Source organism: Lycium ferocissimum, chromosome 2 (assembly GCF_029784015.1).
Source record: "Lycium ferocissimum isolate CSIRO_LF1 chromosome 2, AGI_CSIRO_Lferr_CH_V1, whole genome shotgun sequence".
Taxonomy (NCBI): domain Eukaryota; kingdom Viridiplantae; phylum Streptophyta; class Magnoliopsida; order Solanales; family Solanaceae; genus Lycium; species Lycium ferocissimum.
In genome coordinates, this window is record NC_081343.1 from 49,466,602 (window position 1) to 49,486,870 (window position 20,269).

At 31.9% G+C, this 20,269-nt stretch overlaps 2 protein-coding genes across 2 annotated transcripts; both read left to right on the forward strand.

The window, feature by feature from the left end:
* Positions 1-3,847: 3,847 nt before the first annotated feature.
* LOC132042501 (protein DUF642 L-GALACTONO-1,4-LACTONE-RESPONSIVE GENE 2) lies at positions 3,848-8,802 on the forward strand. Its single transcript, XM_059433024.1, has 3 exons — positions 3,848-4,049; positions 6,978-7,478; positions 7,998-8,802. Exons 1-3 carry the CDS (start codon positions 3,959-3,961, stop codon positions 8,579-8,581), a joined length of 1,176 nt encoding a protein of 391 aa, XP_059289007.1. The 5' UTR covers positions 3,848-3,958; the 3' UTR covers positions 8,582-8,802.
* Positions 8,803-13,707: 4,905 nt separating this feature from the next.
* On the forward strand, positions 13,708-17,191 carry LOC132042508 (toMV resistance protein Tm-2(GCR236)-like). The gene is made up of 2 exons (XM_059433028.1): positions 13,708-16,408; positions 16,987-17,191. Exon 1 carries the CDS (start codon positions 13,739-13,741, stop codon positions 16,400-16,402), a length of 2,664 nt encoding a protein of 887 aa, XP_059289011.1. The 5' UTR covers positions 13,708-13,738; the 3' UTR covers positions 16,403-16,408; positions 16,987-17,191.
* Positions 17,192-20,269: the final 3,078 nt, after the last annotated feature.

The following is a 20,269-nucleotide window of genomic DNA, read 5'->3' on the forward strand; positions in this document are numbered from 1 at the left end:
ATGACTTTTGCCTTTTGTTTTTTAAAACTTTCGGACAAACGCCAATTATTCTTCCGGGGTGCATAATCTGTTTAAGGTTCGATATTATATCCTATATTAAATTAATCTGAAATTCTGCATTGATTTTTTAATTGGACCGATTAAACCTGAACTTCCTTAGGTCCACTTGTTTTTTCTTTTGGGCAGTAATATGGTAATGACTTGTCCAGATTAATTAAAGGGAAAAGAGTCAATTTTACTTGACTTATTTGAAATGGGTTAATTTTGCCTTCATTGATTTTTTTTACACAAAAATAGCCTTATCATGAGTCAAGTAGCTTATCCCACTATAGTTACTCCAACTTTAATTAAAAGGAGCCTTTTTGCTCTTATTATTATTTGAAATTGGATAATTTCTTTAAAATTACTCACCCCGTCTAAATTTATGTGACACATTTTCCTTTTTAGTCCATCTCAAAAAAATTGTCACCCTTTCATAACTATAAACAATTTAACTTTAAAATTTTCCTTTTATCTTTAACATAATGATTTATAACCACACAAATATCTAAAGTTTATTTTGGACCATAAATTTTAAAAATCTTAGGACCCGTTTGACCATGAGAATTTTTCACTTTTTCCGGATTTTTTCCCCACTTTTGTTTGAAGATCAGCGTTTGACCATGAAAACTCCAAATACAACTTTTGTATTTGAAATTTGAAAAATACCTAAAATCTATACTTTGTAAAAATTATAACTAAACGCAAGTTCAACTTCAAAATTTCAAATAAACTGAAAAATATTTGATTTTTATGGCTAAATGGATACTTTATTTTTTAAATTATATTCCTATTTAAATGATATCATATAAATTGAGACGGACGGAGTATTCTTTTAAAGTCTCAAAAAGTCTTTCCCCTATAATCTGCACGATTCGGCTGCTTTTTATAAAGTTCAACAACTTTGACTATCGTTGACACTATTTCCACCCACGACCTTGGGTTCTGTGCTAATACCCTTTCTGGTCCCTTAAGTATGATTCTCTTGGACAAAAGTACGAAAGTTTTAAACCATCCACCCTTCCTCCGAACTAGATTTAGAATAAATAATTGAACTTCCCACTTGTTTTAAGATGCTCTTCGCAAATTTCTAAAATTAGCGGTGACCCCACATTGTCTTGGGTCCCACTAACAGTGAGAAAGTGAAACACCCAAATCAAAAAACGCGGTTTGTATTCTATGGTCCTTTGGTAATTTAATTTGGTCATATCAACACTGCAAAATTTGGAAGCGGGAAACACAAACCCCTAGTATCTGTTCTCTTTTTCTTTATTTTTATTTTAAGTTCACACGAATCACATAAATAGAATTTACTTATAGTAATATATGTTCTCTCCGATATATTATATATATATATCTAAAAACAATTTAATATTCATGAGCACTTATTTTTCTTAATCAGTTACAGTGATAAGTACATTTCAAGTCTAAATATATTGAGATTTGGGTATTAACCCTCAATATACATAAGTTACTATATTATGTACCACCAAAGATTGTGGTGGATTATAAGTATCCTTTTAATCTTAACAGGAAGTCTCATATTCGTACTTTTAGAATGAAATAATTTTTGGTATGAATATTATTATTCTACTTTATTAATGCAAATTAGATTAATTGAGCTCTAAAACTTATATCGAACCACGTTCGAGAAACAAACAGAAAAAATCTCATGTCCGTACATGTCATTTCGCCTCCTTCCTGCATGATTTGTATTATCAACACAAACTGCCATTGATAGTGGGATCAAGAGGAGCGTGGTAGGCCAAAGTTGGTTTCACTAGAATATATTTTTTTTTGTTGTTTCTGGATGGGAGATTTGCTAGTGTATAAGACCCAAAGGAAGATAAAATGTAGGCATAATGCATATGCGGCCTCCTAAAGTTGTTATTTTTTTAATTTTGGCACTTCAACTAAGTGTTGTTCCTATTGAACCCCTAAAATTGACTTCAAATGTGTCTATCAAACACAATCCGACTTACATAATATATATGGTGAGTTTCAATTTTTTTTAACCTTGCACGTGAATGTCACTCGCATCCTACGTGAAAATTTCAACCAATTAAAACATCCCACACATTTTAATTATACATTTGATGTGAAAAATCACATATGATGTGCATATCGGAAGCCTATTCATGTGAGCACGTTCAATTTTCTTATGTGATCTGAAGCTCTAATATATTAAGTGAAGGTTCTAGCATCCGATTTGTATATTTTCTTGTGATGGAGAAATGATAGCAGACTAAATCTTGCATCTAATTCCTCCATATGTATGTGCTGTCTTTTTGTGTATAATTAAAATGGGTGAGGTGTTTTAATTGGTTGAATTTTTCACATTGGATGCGATTAACATTCACGTTCAAGGCTAAACAAAATTGAAACTCACCATATATATTATGTAAGTTGGATTGTGTTTGATAGACACATTTGAGGCCAAGTTTAGGGGTTCAATAAGAACAACACTTAGTTGAGGTGCCAAAATAAAAAAAGGGGCAATTTTAAGGGGCCGCATATGCATTAAGCCTAAAATGTACTACTCTACTACTTAACAAAAAGATCTAGGGGTGTAATATGAAGTTAGAAGAATCTTGATTTAACAAAAGCCTCTCTCAAGAAACACCTTTTCTTATTATTGTAGTAGGAAAAGCAGAGGTCCTTCAGCATTCATTGATCTAAAGAAAAAGTTACTCCAAAAGGCAAACTATTAGCTAGCTGGTTAAAGTGAACATCAAAAACCCTAGCCACCTCAATCCCCAATCAAAAGCAAATAAAAGAAACTAAAATAATATTATCAGAGGTACTTCAAATAATACTTTGCCTATTCTATTTTATATGATACCATTTTTTTTTTTTATAATCTGTTACAAAAGCTATACATTATATTTTAAGTTAAATTTTTTATTTAACCTTTAATGATATAATTTATGGTCATAAACGTGTCGTGATATATTTTAGATCACACGTAATATCTTTTATTCTTTAAATTTTATGCCCCGTCAAACATCGTCATATAAATTAAAACAAAGTGACAACTTTTTCATATTCACAAACACATATCTTAGTGGTCGTTTGGTTCAAGGTATAACAATTTTTATACGTTTGGTATAAGGTATAAAATAATCTGGAATAAATTTATACCTTGTACCAAACGTGGTATAAAAATGAACTGAATAACCCACTTATACCTTCTTAACCCACTTTATCGAGATTATTTTATACCATCTTTTAGATGGTATAAAATAATCCCACTATATGGGATAAATTAGTCCGGGATTATAATCCGGACTATTTCGACTAGCAACCAAACGACCCCTTAAAGTTTCAGTCTTAATTAAATCACTGGGTTTAGTATGACAATAAGTGATCATTTGGTAGGTAGCCAAAATTATCCCGAGATTATAATCCCGAGACTAATTTATCCAACTTCTTGGGATTATTTTATCCCACTTGGGAGATGGGATAAAATAATCCCAGGATAAGTGGGATAAGGTGGGATATCCACCCTGGAAGGCTTCGTTTTGTATGTGTTTGGTAGGAGGTATAAATTTATCCCGAAATAAATTTATACCTCCTACTAAACACGATATAAAAAATTAGTCTTTAGGATATCATTTTTATACCATGCACCAAACGGCCGCTAACAATTTTAGACTGGTGGAGTAAATTAGATCGAAAAACAAAAAAATGAAATGCAAACAAAAATAGGAAAAGTACAAAAGAGCCTGAGGCAAACAAAACAAAAAAGGAAAAGAAAAAGAAAAGAAGAGCCTGAATCTTGAATAAAAAGGACATTTGCTCTTTCCCCTTTTCTTCACTCAAAGCTCTGTCTCAGTTCTTTCTGTCCTCTACTCACACAAGAGATAGCGCTTTTTCTTGTGAGAATAACATAGAAAAGAGGGAATTTCTCTTTGTCGCCATGGCAATAGCTTGGAGCTCAACAAAATGCCAATGGGTCACAGCATTTCTTGTTCTGCTTGCTTGCTCTGCTGCTGGGCAAGTTGAAGATGGTACGTTTTTGTCTTCTCTTTCAGTTTTACCATTTCCCACTTTGAAGCTATACAACAAATTAAACTGCATAAGTTTGTTCATACACTTAATGGGATGTTTATACTTGCTTGATATGAGATCTGGTAAAGAATTTGTTTTGTCTTCGTTCTCAGCTTCAATGTATGTTTATTTAAGCATATAATCATTTTGGGACTCAAATCTAACATTGGTAGGAACATTTAATCATAAGTATATGTGTTCTTACATTTTGTAACACAGAGGTAATTTCCTCAAGTTCCATAGCAACATTTTAATGTGTGCGCATCAAATGAAAATACTATCTTATACTCCTTCCGGTTCATATATAGCTTTTTTATTTTGTTCAAAATAAGTGTCTACTTACATAAGTAATAAAAAATTAATTTCTTTTTGAAAAATGTACCCCTATTTAGGTAATTGAGTTTTTTTGTAATAAAAAAAACTTTTATTATGTAATATTTAATTAAGAGTGATCTAGTTAAAATATCGGAGTATTTTTTTTTCTTTTTAAGAGTTAGCATTATCTTAAAAGGTATTCGGGACTAACTGGACATTTATTTTGAAGTGGGGAGAAATATTCTTTAATCTAAAAATATCAAATAAAGTTATTAAAGGGGCAATATATATAGCATCTAATAAGCAATCATATCGTTGATGTTGATCGTCATGACGTGTTACTGCGACACCCCGTAAGAATCATGACTACGCAGGAGTTACGGACAATGCAGGGGTTATGGTCCTCACTCAACACAATCACACCGATATATTTAATGACATAGTTTGTTGGAACTCACTTAATATAAAAATTTATGTGAAATTCTCAAATCACTTAATTAAAGCGGATAATTTTAACATTTTGTATACGTTTTTTTTTTTTTTTTTTTTTTTTTTGTGTTTTGTATACGTTTGATTTACATATAAGTCCCTTTTAATTTCTTAAATTTCGTGAGTTGGAGAGGGGTTGTGGGTTGAAAAGGAGGCAAGGATATAGTATCATGACTAATATCAATAACACCACTGTTACATTTTAGGCCCTACAGAGTTACTAGCCTACTATTTACCCATAGTATTTAATTGGATAAATATATTCCTCTATACATGACCATACTAGTGAAAGAGCTTACCTCTGCCGTGTGAACTGTGGAGTGAATGTTCCTTCATATCACACATTAATATTGGGTACCACTTTCAAGTGGGCTCAATATTAAATATCTTTCATACCCAAGGATGTGATATAAGTAATGCTTGAAAAAAAAGTAATGATTAATGAAATGTGTTGACAATCATGAGGTTTTAGGTTTAAATTTTAATGGTAGATAAAAATATTAGGCGACTTTATTTTCATTTTTTAAAATTTTAATGGACAGAGTTATCTGATATCTATGCGCAAATTGACCAGGACACCACCATTAATATATGTGTTAGTGTTAAAACAGTGGACAAAGTTTAATTCAATTCCAAAAACTAAATCAGGAAGATACACATATGTTAAGGAGACGGTAATTCATTGGACACCAATAAAAAACAAAGACAATTGAATCTCAACTCCAACGAGTTGATATTTGCTTAAATGTGAAAACATTGTTAAGTAAATTTGCTTATTTAGGCCCCGTTTGGACATGGTTTGAAACCAGGTTTCAAATCATGTTTGGACATACAATTTAAATATTTTAAGTTGTATTTTCTCTTATAGACATAAAAACTCCACAAATTGTGAAAACTATCAAAACATTTTCAATTTTTATACAATCTTATCAAATGAGCAAATCATAGTTTATAACAAAATTAGTACACTACTAGAAGACTTTTTAAAAAAATGCAACATCAATTAATCAAATTTTACTTTAATAAAATCGAAAATTTAACATGAATAGTAATGTAACTACTATTTTATATAATCTTTCCACATAAATTAAAGATTGGTAGACATAAATAAAGGTTGGTGGAAGTTAATGACATTGGCAAATGATTGATGGGGGTAATTATTAAAAATATTTACCAACTTATAGATTTTTTTTTTTACAAAATATTAACTTATGGGTTAAATTTTGTATTTAAAAAAGTTAAAATTATGATTTTAAATCCCAAATCATCCTTGTTCAAACCATGATTTCAAACCATGTTTCAAACTATGAGTGAAAATTGATGACCAAATGCTAGTTTGAAACCATGGTTTGAAAATTGATGGCCAAACGCCTACTTAGTGAAGTGTGCATTTTGAAGCACAAACCTTCCAAAAAAACATTTCATTGCACGTTCCCGTCAAATGCATGTTCGAAAAGCATATTTTGTCAGGGTATTTCAATTTGTAGCAATCGGTTCTGGTGTGATGCCAACAAGATAGAGCTCTAGCAAGGTCACAGGACCCCGCAAAATTTAATTGTTGTTCCGAAAAAATGGGGCGATTCCAGGGCAAAATATGTACTCCTCCCGAGTATCCTCAAAATGGAAAAAATTTAAACAGTTGAAGAGTGAAAAAGTTGAAAATGAGTTGATTGGCTTATAAGTTGGCTTTTTATAAGTTTTATAATTTTTGAGTGTTTGTTTGCCACTAACTTAAAATCATTTTTGCTTAAAATTCAAAAAAAATAATGGACCCATTTAACTTAATTTATCTAAAAAGCGATTCGAAAAAAATAAAAAAAAATAAGTTGAACTAAAACTTATTTTTTTTTTTTAAATTTCTGCCAATCCAAACGGGCTCTATAACTTGTGGCTTGCTTATAATTTATGGCTTATGAACTTATGACTTCTGATTTAAAAATACGTGGGTAAAATATTTTTTTTTTTTATTCAAACACTACAAAAGTGATTGAACGCTATTTTAGCTTAAAAGTACCCAAAATTCATTTTTTTTTAAACAACCCTATATCTATATTGAATTATCATTCAAACCTTTGATTTTGCAGGTCCGTTAGTTAACGGTGATTTCGAGACACCTCCATCAGGCGGTTTCTCGTCTGGAGACGGATTTTCCGACGGGCCCGCCGAAATCCCAAGCTGGAAAACAAACGGCAACGTTGAGCTAGTTGAATCAGGGCAAAAACAGGGTGGAATGATCCTCATAGTACCACAAGGTAGACGCGCAGTTAGGCTTGGTAACGACGCTGAGATAAGCCAAGAGCTTAAAGTAGAAAAAGGCTCAATTTACTCAATCACTTTTAGTGCGGCTCGCACCTGCGCTCAGCTAGAGTCACTTAACGTGTCTGTTCCACCTGCATCACAGACCATTGATCTTCAGACACTGTATAATGTACAGGGCTGGGATTCTTACGCGTGGGCCTTTCAATCTGAGGACGATGATGTGCGTGTCGTATTTACTAATCCTGGTATGGAGGATGACCCCACTTGTGGGCCTATTATTGATGATATTGCTATCAAGAAGCTTTTTGCACTAGATAAGTCCAAAGGTAAGGTCACTTCTGTTTCTTTTGTTGGGCCCATTTCCAGCTGTTTAACCTGTTTTGGTCAAAGACTTCATGTTTTAGTCATGAGTAAAAATATTTACTGACGTTATTATGTCCCATTGTTTGACTGATCATATAGTTAAAAATAAAATGAAGACTTTGTAAATATCGGTATGGATATATCGTCATATTTATGTGGTTCTAAGATTTTTGAAACTTGAGGTTTTAAATATACGGTTAAATACATCATAATATTCGTGTGGTTATACAATTTTGTTATTAAGAGTAAAATGAAAAGTTTCAGTTAAATTATTTTTAAATTTAGAAAGTTGTCATTCTTGTTGGAATGGACAAAAAACAAAATTATATAAATTGGAATGGAGGTTGTATCTATTTTCATTTATTGTTTTCTGTTTAGACAGAAAAGTAGAAACAATTTAGGTGATCAACATGAAGCATAATGTTGCATGTAAAGAACTACCAAAAATGCTAACTTGTTTCTTACATTGGCTATTGGAACAGATAATGCAGTACTTAATGGAGACTTTGAAGAAGGTCCATTCATGTTCAGGAATGCTTCCCTGGGCGTTCTGCTTCCGACCAACCTTGACGAGGAAACATCGTCGCTACCTGGTTGGATAGTTGAATCAAATCGAGCTGTTCGATACATAGATACATATCACTTCACAGTTCCAGAAGGAAAAAGAGCTATAGAATTGCTTTCAGGAAAAGAAGGCATTATATCCCAGATGGTTGAAACCAAGCCCAACAAGCCATACAGATTGACATTTTTGTTGGGCCATGCAGGAGACTCATGCAAGGAACCACTAGCAATCATGGCCTTTGCTGGTGATCAGGCCCAAAACATCCATTACACTCCCCATTCCAATTCTTCATTTCAGAATGCTAACCTGAACTTCACGGCCAAGGCGGACAGGACACGTGTTGCGTTCTATAGTATCTATTACAATACAAGAAGTGATGATATGAGCTCTCTTTGTGGACCTGTTGTGGATGATGTTAGGGTTCAACTATCAGGGTCTAGCAGAGTCGAGGTTTTGGGGTTTGGGTTTATGTTTTGGTTGGTAATTTTAGTTTTGGTTTAAATTGAATATCTTTCTGTTCCACTCAACATATATGGGTATCCAATGTAGTATTACTGCAGGGAGGTTCAGAATCGGATGCCCCCTGCACCAACAAAAAAAAAAAAAAAATCGTTTGTTGTATTAAATTGCAGGTATGTATGCCTTCTCATGTCAATGTAGTATGTCATGGTAATTTTGCAATCAAAATTTGAAAGTGGTTCTAATTTATTAAGGTTCTGTAATCCTGGGCTCCTTTACACTATTATCTTCTGTGGTGCCATGATAAATAGTAATAGTACTAGTACATTTCTATTTATCACTTGTCTCTGTTTGCAGATTTCAAATCAAAAAAGAAGAGAAAAGATATCATTTCATCCTGAAATTGGCACGAATACGCACTTTAACAACTAAATTTAACTATTAATTATATACTCCCTTTAACAATTTTTGTTCTAATTATTTTTCACCCCAAAAAAATAATATAACTCTCACAATGTGAGGTGTATTACACTCATGCCCCGTTATTGTCACATCATTATCATGTCAAAAATTATCAACCCTTCATTTTTTATTTTTCTTTTATTATTTTTTCCCTTTCTTCTTTCTCCCCATCCTCATCATACTTGTAGCAACCACCACCATCGCCGCCACCATCACGACCTCCACTACCACCATAACCACCGCCTCCTTAAATCAACCCAACTGAAAAATTCCATCTTTATCAAAGATTTTCTTTTATTAATCATATTTCCACGCTAATTAATTCCTAATCAATTATTAAAATTCCTAAATCATCACCATCATCTTAAAAAAATTAGACGAACTGCCCTCTAAATTTTTATTTTTTTCGTTTTTGATGTGAACCACTACAACAGAAAGAAAAAAGCAAGTTCAAAATGGATGCAAGAATCAGCTAGCAGCAGCCTGGATCCAACTACCACCACCATCATCTACCCATCAAATTTCATCTAATTCCTTCTCAATTAGTCCCACTTACACTCAAATGCGTCCAAATTGGTTATTTTAGTTGTTATTGTTGGCCATTGTTATTATTATTATTAGCAACCCCATTTCTTCCATAACCATTATTCCATAACTTTATTTTTGAAAAAAAATAAAAATCAAAATCAAAAATTCAAAAAATGGTAAAAATGAAAAGAAAAGAATGAGGAGAATATACTATAGAGAAAGCATGGGTTTGTGAAGAAGAAGAAAGCATTTATAGAAGGTGGTGGGGGCATGCTTCGTGGGGTGGGGTAGGGGGGTTGTGAAAAAAAAAAAATGTGGTCTCCATATTAACACCAACCAATATGGGGTGAAAAAAAAAAAACACCAACCAATATTAAAAAAAAAAAAAAGCACCAACCAATATTAAAAAAAAAAAAAAAAAAAGGGGAACCCACCATCTCCAAACGTCAAAAAAAAAGTGGGTTGTGAAGAAGATATAAAAAAAAAGTGAATTATATTTTAAAAAACAAACAATTAAAAAAATGTAAACTTTTTTAATTTATAATAATATATATAATAAATAGATACGAAAGACAAACTACAATGTTATATTAATCGTGTTTTTATATATATAAGTGAATCCCATATTAAAAAAACAAACAATGTAAAAAAAAAAAAAAAAAAATGAAAGTTGTATTAAGGGGAATATATAATATAATAAAGCTTTAATAAAGTGAATTTACAATGTTATATTAATCGTGTTTTGATCGTCTTTTAGGCATTAAAAAAAAAAGTTGGTTCTTAATGAAGTGTCACCAATCAATATTAAAAAAAAAAAAAACCAACCAATATTTAAAAAAAAAAAAGCACCAACCAATATTTAAAAAAAAAAGTGAAACCCACCATATCCAAACTTACGGAAAAAAAAAGTAGATCTTCTCAATATTAACTCAATTAATCTGGGTTGGTGGTTTAATAAAAAAAAATTAATCCCATATTAAAAAAACAAACAATGTAAAAAAAAAAGTGTAAACTTTGTATTCGTAGCAAACACTAATATAATAAAGTTTTAGATAACGGAGAAAAAAACTACAAAATGTTATATTAATCGTGTTTTGAATATATATAAGTGAATCTCATATTAAAAAAACAAACAATGTAAAAAAAAAAAAAAAAAAAGTGTAAACTTTGTATTCATAGCAAACACTAATATAATAAAGTTTTAGATACGTAGACAAACTACAATGTTATATTAATCGTGTTTTGAATATATATATATATATATATATATATATATATATATATATATATGCATAAATTTAAATTTATATAGAAGCATGGGTTTGCACCCATCTTGGCTATAGATTAATCCGTAGCCCCATAAAAAAAAAAAAAAAAAGGGTGGGCCCCATACGAAACACAACCAACCAATAATTAAAAAAAAAGTGATATATTAATAAAATCAAGCAATATATAAAAAAAAATGTAGGCCCAATACTAAACACCACGCATATAAAAAAAAAAAGTTCGGATCGTCGTTTTAGGGGTTGAAAATATAAAAAGTTAATTGTTTAACAAAACAAATAATGTCAAAAAAGAAAAAGTGTTTTTTATGTATTAGCAAACACTAATATAATAAAGTTTTAGATACGAGTTTTAAACTACGATGTTATATTAATCGTGTTTTATATATATATATATATTTTTGCGTAAAAATAGTCAAAACTAATAATGTTCCAAAAAAGTCGATACCCAAAAAGGATACGTATACTAAATAACATCGTCAATATAAAAATAAAAAAATAAAAAGAAGAAAAAAAAAGGTGCCATCTCTAAAGTTTTGTTTGAAAAAAAAAAGTGGTTTTTTCGTCGTCCGTAGCCCCTTAATTAAAAAAGTGGTGGGCCGAGACTAAACACCACCAAGCAATATAAAAAAAAGTGAATTCCATATTAAAAAAATAAATAATGTCCAAAAAGAAAAAGTGCAGACTTTGTATTCGTAGCAAATACTAATATAATAAAGTTTTAGATACGAAACGCAAACTACAATGTTATATTAATCATGTTTTGAGCATAGTGTATATGTATATATATATATGCATAAAAATAGTGCAAACTAATAATGGCAAAAAAAAGTGCACCCCATAAAGGGTGGGCCCCATACTAAACAACACCAAGCAATATAAAAAATAAAAAAATAAAAAGAAGAAAATAAGTGGAACTCACCATCTCTAAACTCACGGAAAAAAAAAGTGGACCCCATATTAACAAAATCAAGCAATATCAAAAATAAAAAAAAGTGAACTCCATATTAAAAAAACAAATAATGTCAAAAAAAAATTGCAGACTTTGTATTCGTAGAAACACTAATATAATAAAGTTTTAGATACGGAGCACAAACTACAATATTATATTAATCGTATTTTGAACATAGTATATATATATATACGCATAAAAATAGTGCAAACTAATAATGTCAAAAAAAAAAAGTGCACCCCAAATTAAAAAATCAAATAATAAATGTAATTTTCAAAGTATCTCATTAATAAAATGATTGACGTTTCGGATGCGTATCAATTCATAGTAAGATTAATCTTTTCTTCAAAAGTATGTGCCAAAATACAATTTTTTTTTCAACAAAACTTTTTTATATTAGCTTGAGATCTAATCTAGTTATTAAACGCTGTATTTGCTATTTCGCCATGTCATTTATTTGTCATGTTTACTAAAATAAATATACTTAAAATATTTATATTTTAAAATAAGATAGAATTTAATTACTTTTTTATTTTTATTCTTACTCTAATAAATGTGAAAAGAGATTAATCTGAAAAAAATATACCAAATGGAGATCAAATAATGAATAAGGTAAATTAGTCAAATTATAATTCTAATAGACATTTACTTAAAAACGATGCAAAAGCTGACATTTAAGTAAAATGATGTATCGAGAATATTTATCAAAAATTAAAAAATAGTATTTCTTCGTTTAAATAGATAAAATTTTTATTTTGTTTCGTCTTTAAACATGTAAAATTAATTTAATAATTTGAATTAGAATTAAAATCAAATTTGATAAAAAATAATAAGTATTTTATACCTTTAAATTAATTGAATTAAAATTAAAAGTATCAACTAATTTTAAATATTGCTATTATTTTATCTCAAAGAGACAAAATAGTTTCCTTTTAAAAAATATCGGGTTCTTTAAAAATATAATAAATGTTGACGATTTTATATTCGTCGAAACACTAATATAATAAAGTTTTAGATACGAACGTAAAAATGTTATATTAATCGTGTTTTGAACAAGTGTATATATATATATACACACACACACACACACATAAAAACGACGATCAAACGTTTACGCATACCTTGATGTATAATCAAGTGTTGAGCCTACATTATATACGAGAAAAATATCGGGATTTGTAAAGAAGAAAAAAAGAAGAAGGTGGTGGGGGCGAGTCTTGTGGGGTAGGGGTTAATCTAAGAAGAAGAAAAGGTGGTGAGGGCTAAGTTTTTTGAAGAAGAAGAAGAAGGTCGTGGGGGCGGGGTTGTGCAGGGGGTTGTGAAGAAGATGATGGGCGACGTTTACGTATCCTGGGATGAAGAAGATGGTTTTATTTTTATTATATTTCTTAATTGTATAATTTTTATTTTATTTTAATTTATAATATATATATATATGCCCACCTTTTTGTGTTTCACTCTTAAATTTTTTTTTAATGCGTTAGCATTTAAAGTTATATTTAATTAAAAAAAGTTGTTAAAGAATATATAATTAGAAGAAAGTTTAAGAAAGAAAGAAAGGGAAAAAAAAACACAATCCAAAAAAGAATAAAGTTAAAGTTCTTAATGAAGTGTCTGGCCTCCTTACCACAGAGAAAGCTAAAACGAATAAAGAATTAAAATGTCCTTTACTTCAATGGAATTTAATGAAATTGAACAGTACTCAACCGAAAAAAGAAAGATTCTTCTCAATGACATAATACGACGAAACTCAATTAATCTGGGTTGGTGGTTTAATTAAAAAAATCAATCCGAGCCCACAGATATCATTTTCAGGACCCATTTCGTAGCTAAATTCCACTAAAACTTGCAAAGATCATGGGGCTCATTTTAAAGAAAAAGGTGGGCAAATAATTGTCACCTTTGTCGGTGCTTATGACTTTGAAGTCTTCGCCAGTCTTGTTTTATTGTTGAAGCAGATGATCAGCCTTGTCCATGGCTGAAATAGTATTCACAGCAGTTATCAACAAAGCTATTGACATATCCAGCAATGCACTGTTTAATGAAGTGTCTTCGGACTCGTCCTTGCGGGAAAACATCCATTGGATTGAAACCGAGATGAGACGCATGAGATCTTACCTAGCAGATGCGGAGGCTAACCAAATATCAAGTCATGGAGGAGCAAACCTGATAAATGATATTCAAGAACTTGCTCAGGATGTCGAAAATGTTCTTGACACTTATCTTTGTGAAATAGCATCTCATCGCGAGGGAGAGTGGGGGCTTCAGTGTCTCAAAGAAGCTGCTCGGATTTTCTCTTGTCATGGCCACACCGCTCATAAGTTGGTTGCTCGGGTTGAAGAGATTAAGAGAAAAGTTGCAGACATTGATCGTGCCCGGGTGACATATAACATCACAGATTCAAGCAGCAATAACAAAGATGAAATTTTCAGTACTTCGGATCAAAGGAGATCTTTCCTACATGTGGATGAATCGGAAATCATTGGTCTAGAGAAAGATTGCAAGGAGCTGGAGACAAAGTTGCTCGACACAAACTCAGAGTCCGATGTGATCTCAATCATCGGTATGGGTGGTTTGGGTAAAACCACACTTGCAAAAAGAGTGTATAAGCAGGTCAAGTGTCATTTTGACTGCTCTGCTTTGGTTTCTGTTTTCCAAGAGACAAGATCGAAAGAAGTGTTACTTGAGTTGGCTAAACAGGTGGGACTAGGAGAGGACAAGATGGAGCAGAACATCAACCTCCGCACATTCCTGAAGGAGAAAAGGTATCTGATCTTCCTAGATGACGTTTGGAGTATCGATATATGGGACGCTTTATCCCCAAATTTCCCTATCTTTGATAATTCCAAAAATGGTAGTAGAATAATCATCACGTCTAGGAATAATGATATAGGAAGGTATATTGGAGGAGACAGATCAATTCACGACTTACAACCTTTAAAGCCTGAGGATAGTTGGAAACTCTTCATAAAAGTTCTGTTGAGGGCATCAAAGGATAATAAGAGTGGGATTCCCACAAATTTGGAAGGCATAGGCAGAGAATTGATGAAAAGATGTGGCGGCGTGCCATTAGCCATTGTTTTAACAGCTAGCCTTTTGCGCGCAAAAGAAAAAAGTGAACATGACTGGAATAGGGTGCTAAAGAATATGCATCAAAATCACGAGCAAGACTTAGACCAGTGCTCCAAGATCTTGCGTTTGAGCTATGAAGACTTGCCCGTTTCCTTAAGACCTTGCTTCCTCTATTTCGCACTTTTCCCAGAGGACTATGAAATTCCTGTGTTCGACTTGATTAACATGTGGGCAGCTGAGAAATTCATAACCCGAAGAGAAGATTGTGAGATTGAGGAAGTTGGGGAGTTTTGCCTAAATGATTTGGTTGCTAGAAACCTGATTCAAGTCTCCAAACGAAGGTACGATGGAAAAATTAAAACTTGTCGTATCCATAATGTGCTTCATGATCTTTGCATCAAGGTAGCAAAGGGTAAGAAGTTCTTCCATTCTCTTAACGACATAGTAGGCACTACAAGCTCCAGTTGTTGTGTCGAGGGACCTCGTAGACTTGCTGTACATCAAAGGGATGCGGACAAGTATCTTTCTTGTCACCTTGAAACCCCAAAGATCTATGCACTTCTTAGTTTTGAACCCATTAAAGTCCCCAAAAATCAGAAGGTTAAAAATATTTTCCAAAATGTAGGATTCTTGAGAGTCCTCAATTTAGAAATCTTGGCATCCCCCGACAAGTGTGGATGGTCGGTTATAGGCCCTATTGGGAAATTGATCCATTTGAGTTACCTTAGATTGAGAGGGTTCTCAGATACTTGCCTTCCTTCAAGTATAAGCAACTTGAAATACCTACTTACCTTGGATGTACGAGGTTGCGATTCCATTAGACTTCCAACTTGCATTTGGAAGATGGAACAACTTAGACATCTCCAAATAGGTGCCCTGTCTTTGTTTGTTCGATCTTGTGTTGGATATTGGGGTTTCGAAGAATCTAACATCGTAACCAAGCACTACCCCATTGAAGTCAATCTCCCAAACATCCAAACTTTGGAGACAATGGACGTATGCTACTGGAACCCCGAGTGGTTGTGCAAAGTTGGTCCCAACATAAGAAGATTGGCAGTTTCTGGTGCCTCTAAAGAAACCATAAATGTGCTGAACAACCAGAACAACGCTATCTTTGAGAAGCTTGAGAATCTTCGATTATCTAATGATACTACACATGACATTTCAAGTGAAATTTTCACTTTGTCAGGCTGTCCAAATCTCCTTAAGGTGCACTTGGACGTTTTCTTCTCACCAAGCATGTTGCCAAGCTTTGAGCATTTCCCTCCTAATCTTATCAAGCTGACCTTACTCAAGAATCGGCTGACAGAGGACCCTTTGCAGACACTGAATAAGCTACCAAAATTGAAGATCCTCAAGCTGGACTTTGATTGCTACATTGGAAAAACTATGGATTGTGATGGTGACTTTTGTCAACTTGAAGTTCTGCGGATTAGAGGATTGGATAATCTTGAGGAGTTGATGATGGATGGGGTAGGAATGCCTCGATTAAGAAAAGTGATGATTGATCGGTGTGAACAGCTCAAGAGTATTCCTGAGAGCCTCCAAAACTTGAGGACAACTTGATGGCAGGTTAGTTCATTTTTGTTTTCTTCATTACAATATTGCACCCAGGGCCAGAGCCAGGAGTCTACAAGGGGGTTCATCCAAACCCCTTCGCCGGAAAATTACATTGATATATATAAGGTCAAAATTACTTTTTATGTATACATAAAGATGTGATTACTTCTTTATATTTTGAATCTCCTCCATTGTTGATTGCACCCAGCAAACGCCTCTTAAATTTAGTCATCTTGCATCTGTGAGGAATGAGGATACTAGTTGCTGATTTTTTTTTTTGCCAAGTAACTATCAAACAGCCTCTTGCAGAAATGCAAGGTAAGGCTACGTCTGATAATGAAGCCGTTCCCCGAACCTCGCCATAGTGGGAGTTACCAGTTCACCACCATTGCCTTTTAACTATCTATATGTCTCTCTAGAATAACACTAGTATGTATGGATAAGTTTCTTGTTTGGTATATTATAGCTAATTTTTACTTATTAGCCTTGAAATGATATGACCATCATTTTTCCATTTTGTTGAAAACCAATCTATTCCTTCTGTTATGATCCAACTTTAATTCTTTTCTTCCTTCTCTTTTGTCTCACAGAAGGACTTACATCATTTAATAGCGATGGAGTAAAACGATGATTCTTAAATTAGAAATATTGGACTGTACCATGTGGAGGTTCTTTACTTTCTTGCTAATTGAAAGAGCTGATTCTGCAGACTCATTTTATGTAATCATATGATATACAGTACTGGCCTTTGGGTTAAATAATATTAATAGTTCCATGGCGTGTTTTTACGAAGGAGTTCTAACCTATGGCGAATAAAATTACTCCTATCTATAAGAGACAATCAAAAGACTTTTGTAGTCCTCACAAAAGTTTCTAAATTAATGTCAAAATTTTCAATTATTTACTTTTAGGTCTTTTTTTATTTTATAAGATAATTTTTTCAAGAATGTAATTTTAGCCTAATAAAAAAGTTATGGACAATTTTATACGTCACCTTTGAAATGTCTATTATTTATTATAAATACAGAAAGTAAAATTTTTTAAATGATGTCATATAGTGTTGAAAATGAAGACCATGTCATCCATTGAGATCGGGTTATCTGTAAAATCTCTTGTTTGGTTAACTAAATTCAATTTTTTTTTTTTTTTAGTATAGAGAATACATGAAGAATTACATTTTATTGAATCTTGAGGTTCAATTTCATAAATATAGGTTATTTCTTGAATTTCGTCTGAAACTAAGGTGAAAAATCACATTTAACTAGGATAAACCCTTGAGGCAAGATAGTGAATGAAAGTTTAATAAATGTCAAAACAAATCGATTTTTATCTATGAATAAAATCACACGTTCACAAATTCACAAAAAGACAAGAATATTTTTTGATTTATGAGCTTTGCAAGTTGTAATTATCATACTTTATCATAATCAATGTTAGTATAGGATATCGAGTCATTGTGTCCCTTTGAGATTTACTAATTTTTCTACTTAACTTTCTTCCTCATGAATAAATTTTTCATTAAAAATCATCTAATTGTGTGACGAAGAAAATTTAATAATTATAAAACTTATCAATAAGATATCATTAACTTGGAAATACATTAAATTAATTATGCGGTAGAAAATGTGTCACGTTATATGTATTTAATAAGAATTTCTATTTTTATATTTTGAGTTTGGATCCAGGCTTAGCACGGGCCTTCCGTAACTAGTTAGATGATAAAGTGGCATATTGAAACCTACCTCAGTATCAAGGAAAAATAAACCAAAAAATGTGTAAAAGTTCTCAAGTCATCCATCTTGACACCTTTTAAAGTTTAATTTCTTTCTTTTTTAGTTTGTTCCAGAAAGAAAAATATATTTCTATTTAACTTTAAATTTCCTTTTATTCTTAATGAAATGATATACAACCACACAAATATCTCATTTTTTAGAGGCTACAAGTTTCAAAAGTCTTTTTTTTTTCTTAAATTCCGTGCTTAATCAAACCATATCACGTAAACTGAGACAGAGACTATATAATTTGTGTTGGATTTTGAGTTTTCCATTACTCGAAATGACATGTAGCATAAAATTGGAATATTTAGAATAAGTGTAGCATTATTAACTTTTGTTAAAATGTAGTAATACGATTTTGAAGTGATAAATTCTCTCCTTTCTAGGAGTATTCCTGAAAGGGCCAAAACTTACCCATACAGAGTGTTTACAATAAACTAATAGATGCATGACATGTATTTGAATATAGACCAACTATCACTAGGGACGGCTCAATAAGTTTGGTGGCCTAAAGCCAAAATTTAATCGGAGGCCTTATACTTTTGAAAAATTAATATTTGGCTTTATTTTAATTCTATATTCTTGGCATTTTGAGATGTAAAATGGTAAAAAAAAGTTTTATAATCAATTTCTTCTAATAATTTTTTAATTGTTAATATAGCCAATTCATTTATCAACATTAGTCCATTTGCTAGACTAGGAAGAATCTATCCTTTGAAAAATCATTGTCAGATGAACTGTTCCATTTTACTAATAGATCTCTTAAATTTGTAGTAATATTTGTTTACTGCTAAGATCCTATATGTTTTTAGTAATGTAATTATTTTTAATTGACATATTTAAAATTATAGTAGATGATTAAAAGGGAAATATATATTTACCTGCGAAGTAAGAATATGAAAACTAATAAACATTAGATGAAAAAACTAGAAAATTAAAATAATAAAATGTATGACTCAAGAAATTGATTACAGAAGATGTACTATTAAACATTTTGATGATAAAGGTATAAAAGGAGATTGACTGTTAAGAGAATTCAAGAAAAATAAAATCTACACGTTTTCTATTGAGGAAAAGTAAAGAGAGAAAACCAGACTTAATTAAAAATCAAAATCTTTACTTATTTAATTTATAAAGAATTTATCGTCCCGTTTCAATTTATGTGATAATTTGACTTGACACGATGTCTAAGAAGAAGAATAAAAGATTTTTGAACTGTAGTCTTAAAAGTTTAAAGGGTAAAAGTTGCGAATCTATAACACTTGTGTGGACTATAGCTTCTCAATGTGATTCTTTGCCTGAATGACTACCAGCAGAGTCGCTCTACTTGATTCGTTGAGTGACTTTGTTGTCATTAATGAAGCTGTTGTCAGCAAGCAATGTGCGAATATAGTAAGTCTATTGTGGGTAAAAATTGGGGCCCTCAAAAGGTTGAAACCTAAAGCAACTGCTTTAGTGGCTTCACCCACTAGCCGATTCACTATCACTTAAACATAATTAATTAATGTACAGATTCACTTCATTAATACATTTAACCATGATAAATTGCATTGATTTTGTGTAAACATCCAGTGTAGGTAGTTTTTTTTATCTCGCGATGCTTTCAATGCCTCAAGAGAGATTTTTCTTTTGGTACATTGAAATTTGTAAATAGAATTCTGACTTAATTTTTCAGGAAAAGAGATTTTATTTCCTCCAATGCATTTTCTTAAATTATTAAATCTTCTTCGTGTTTGTGATCTTTATTTGTCAGAAAATCTACATATTGATTTGCCTCCCTCCAAATATGCTTGCTAGAGATTTTGTTGGCTTTCAATAAATACTTACCGTCTTCAATTATAATCCTAAGAGGGTGGCATCTGTGTTTTCTTCTTTAATAAACTTGACAACAAGTTCGAGGTAGGCTTTATCTTACTTGAGTATTCTAAGCCCTAGCATTCACTTTTCTTGATCATCTCCACATTCGACCTTGGAAAAGACGTGCCTCGCCTTGGTGTGGGCTAGGCAGAGGCTCCGACATTACCCTCAAGGTAAGTTTCTTCAAAAGTAACATCTCCAATTTAAGTCTTGACACTGCTGTCAATGTTCAAGAGAAATC

Coding starts and splice junctions, on each gene's coding strand:
- LOC132042501 (XM_059433024.1), top strand. CDS start 3,959: ATGGCAATAGCTTGGAGCTCAACAAAATGCCAATGGGTCACAGCATTT. Junction 4,050..6,977: donor TGCTGGGCAAGTTGAAGATG/GTACGTTTTTGT, acceptor TTGATTTTGCAG/GTCCGTTAGTTAACGGTGAT. Junction 7,479..7,997: donor TGCACTAGATAAGTCCAAAG/GTAAGGTCACTT, acceptor CTATTGGAACAG/ATAATGCAGTACTTAATGGA.
- LOC132042508 (XM_059433028.1), top strand. CDS start 13,739: ATGGCTGAAATAGTATTCACAGCAGTTATCAACAAAGCTATTGACATA.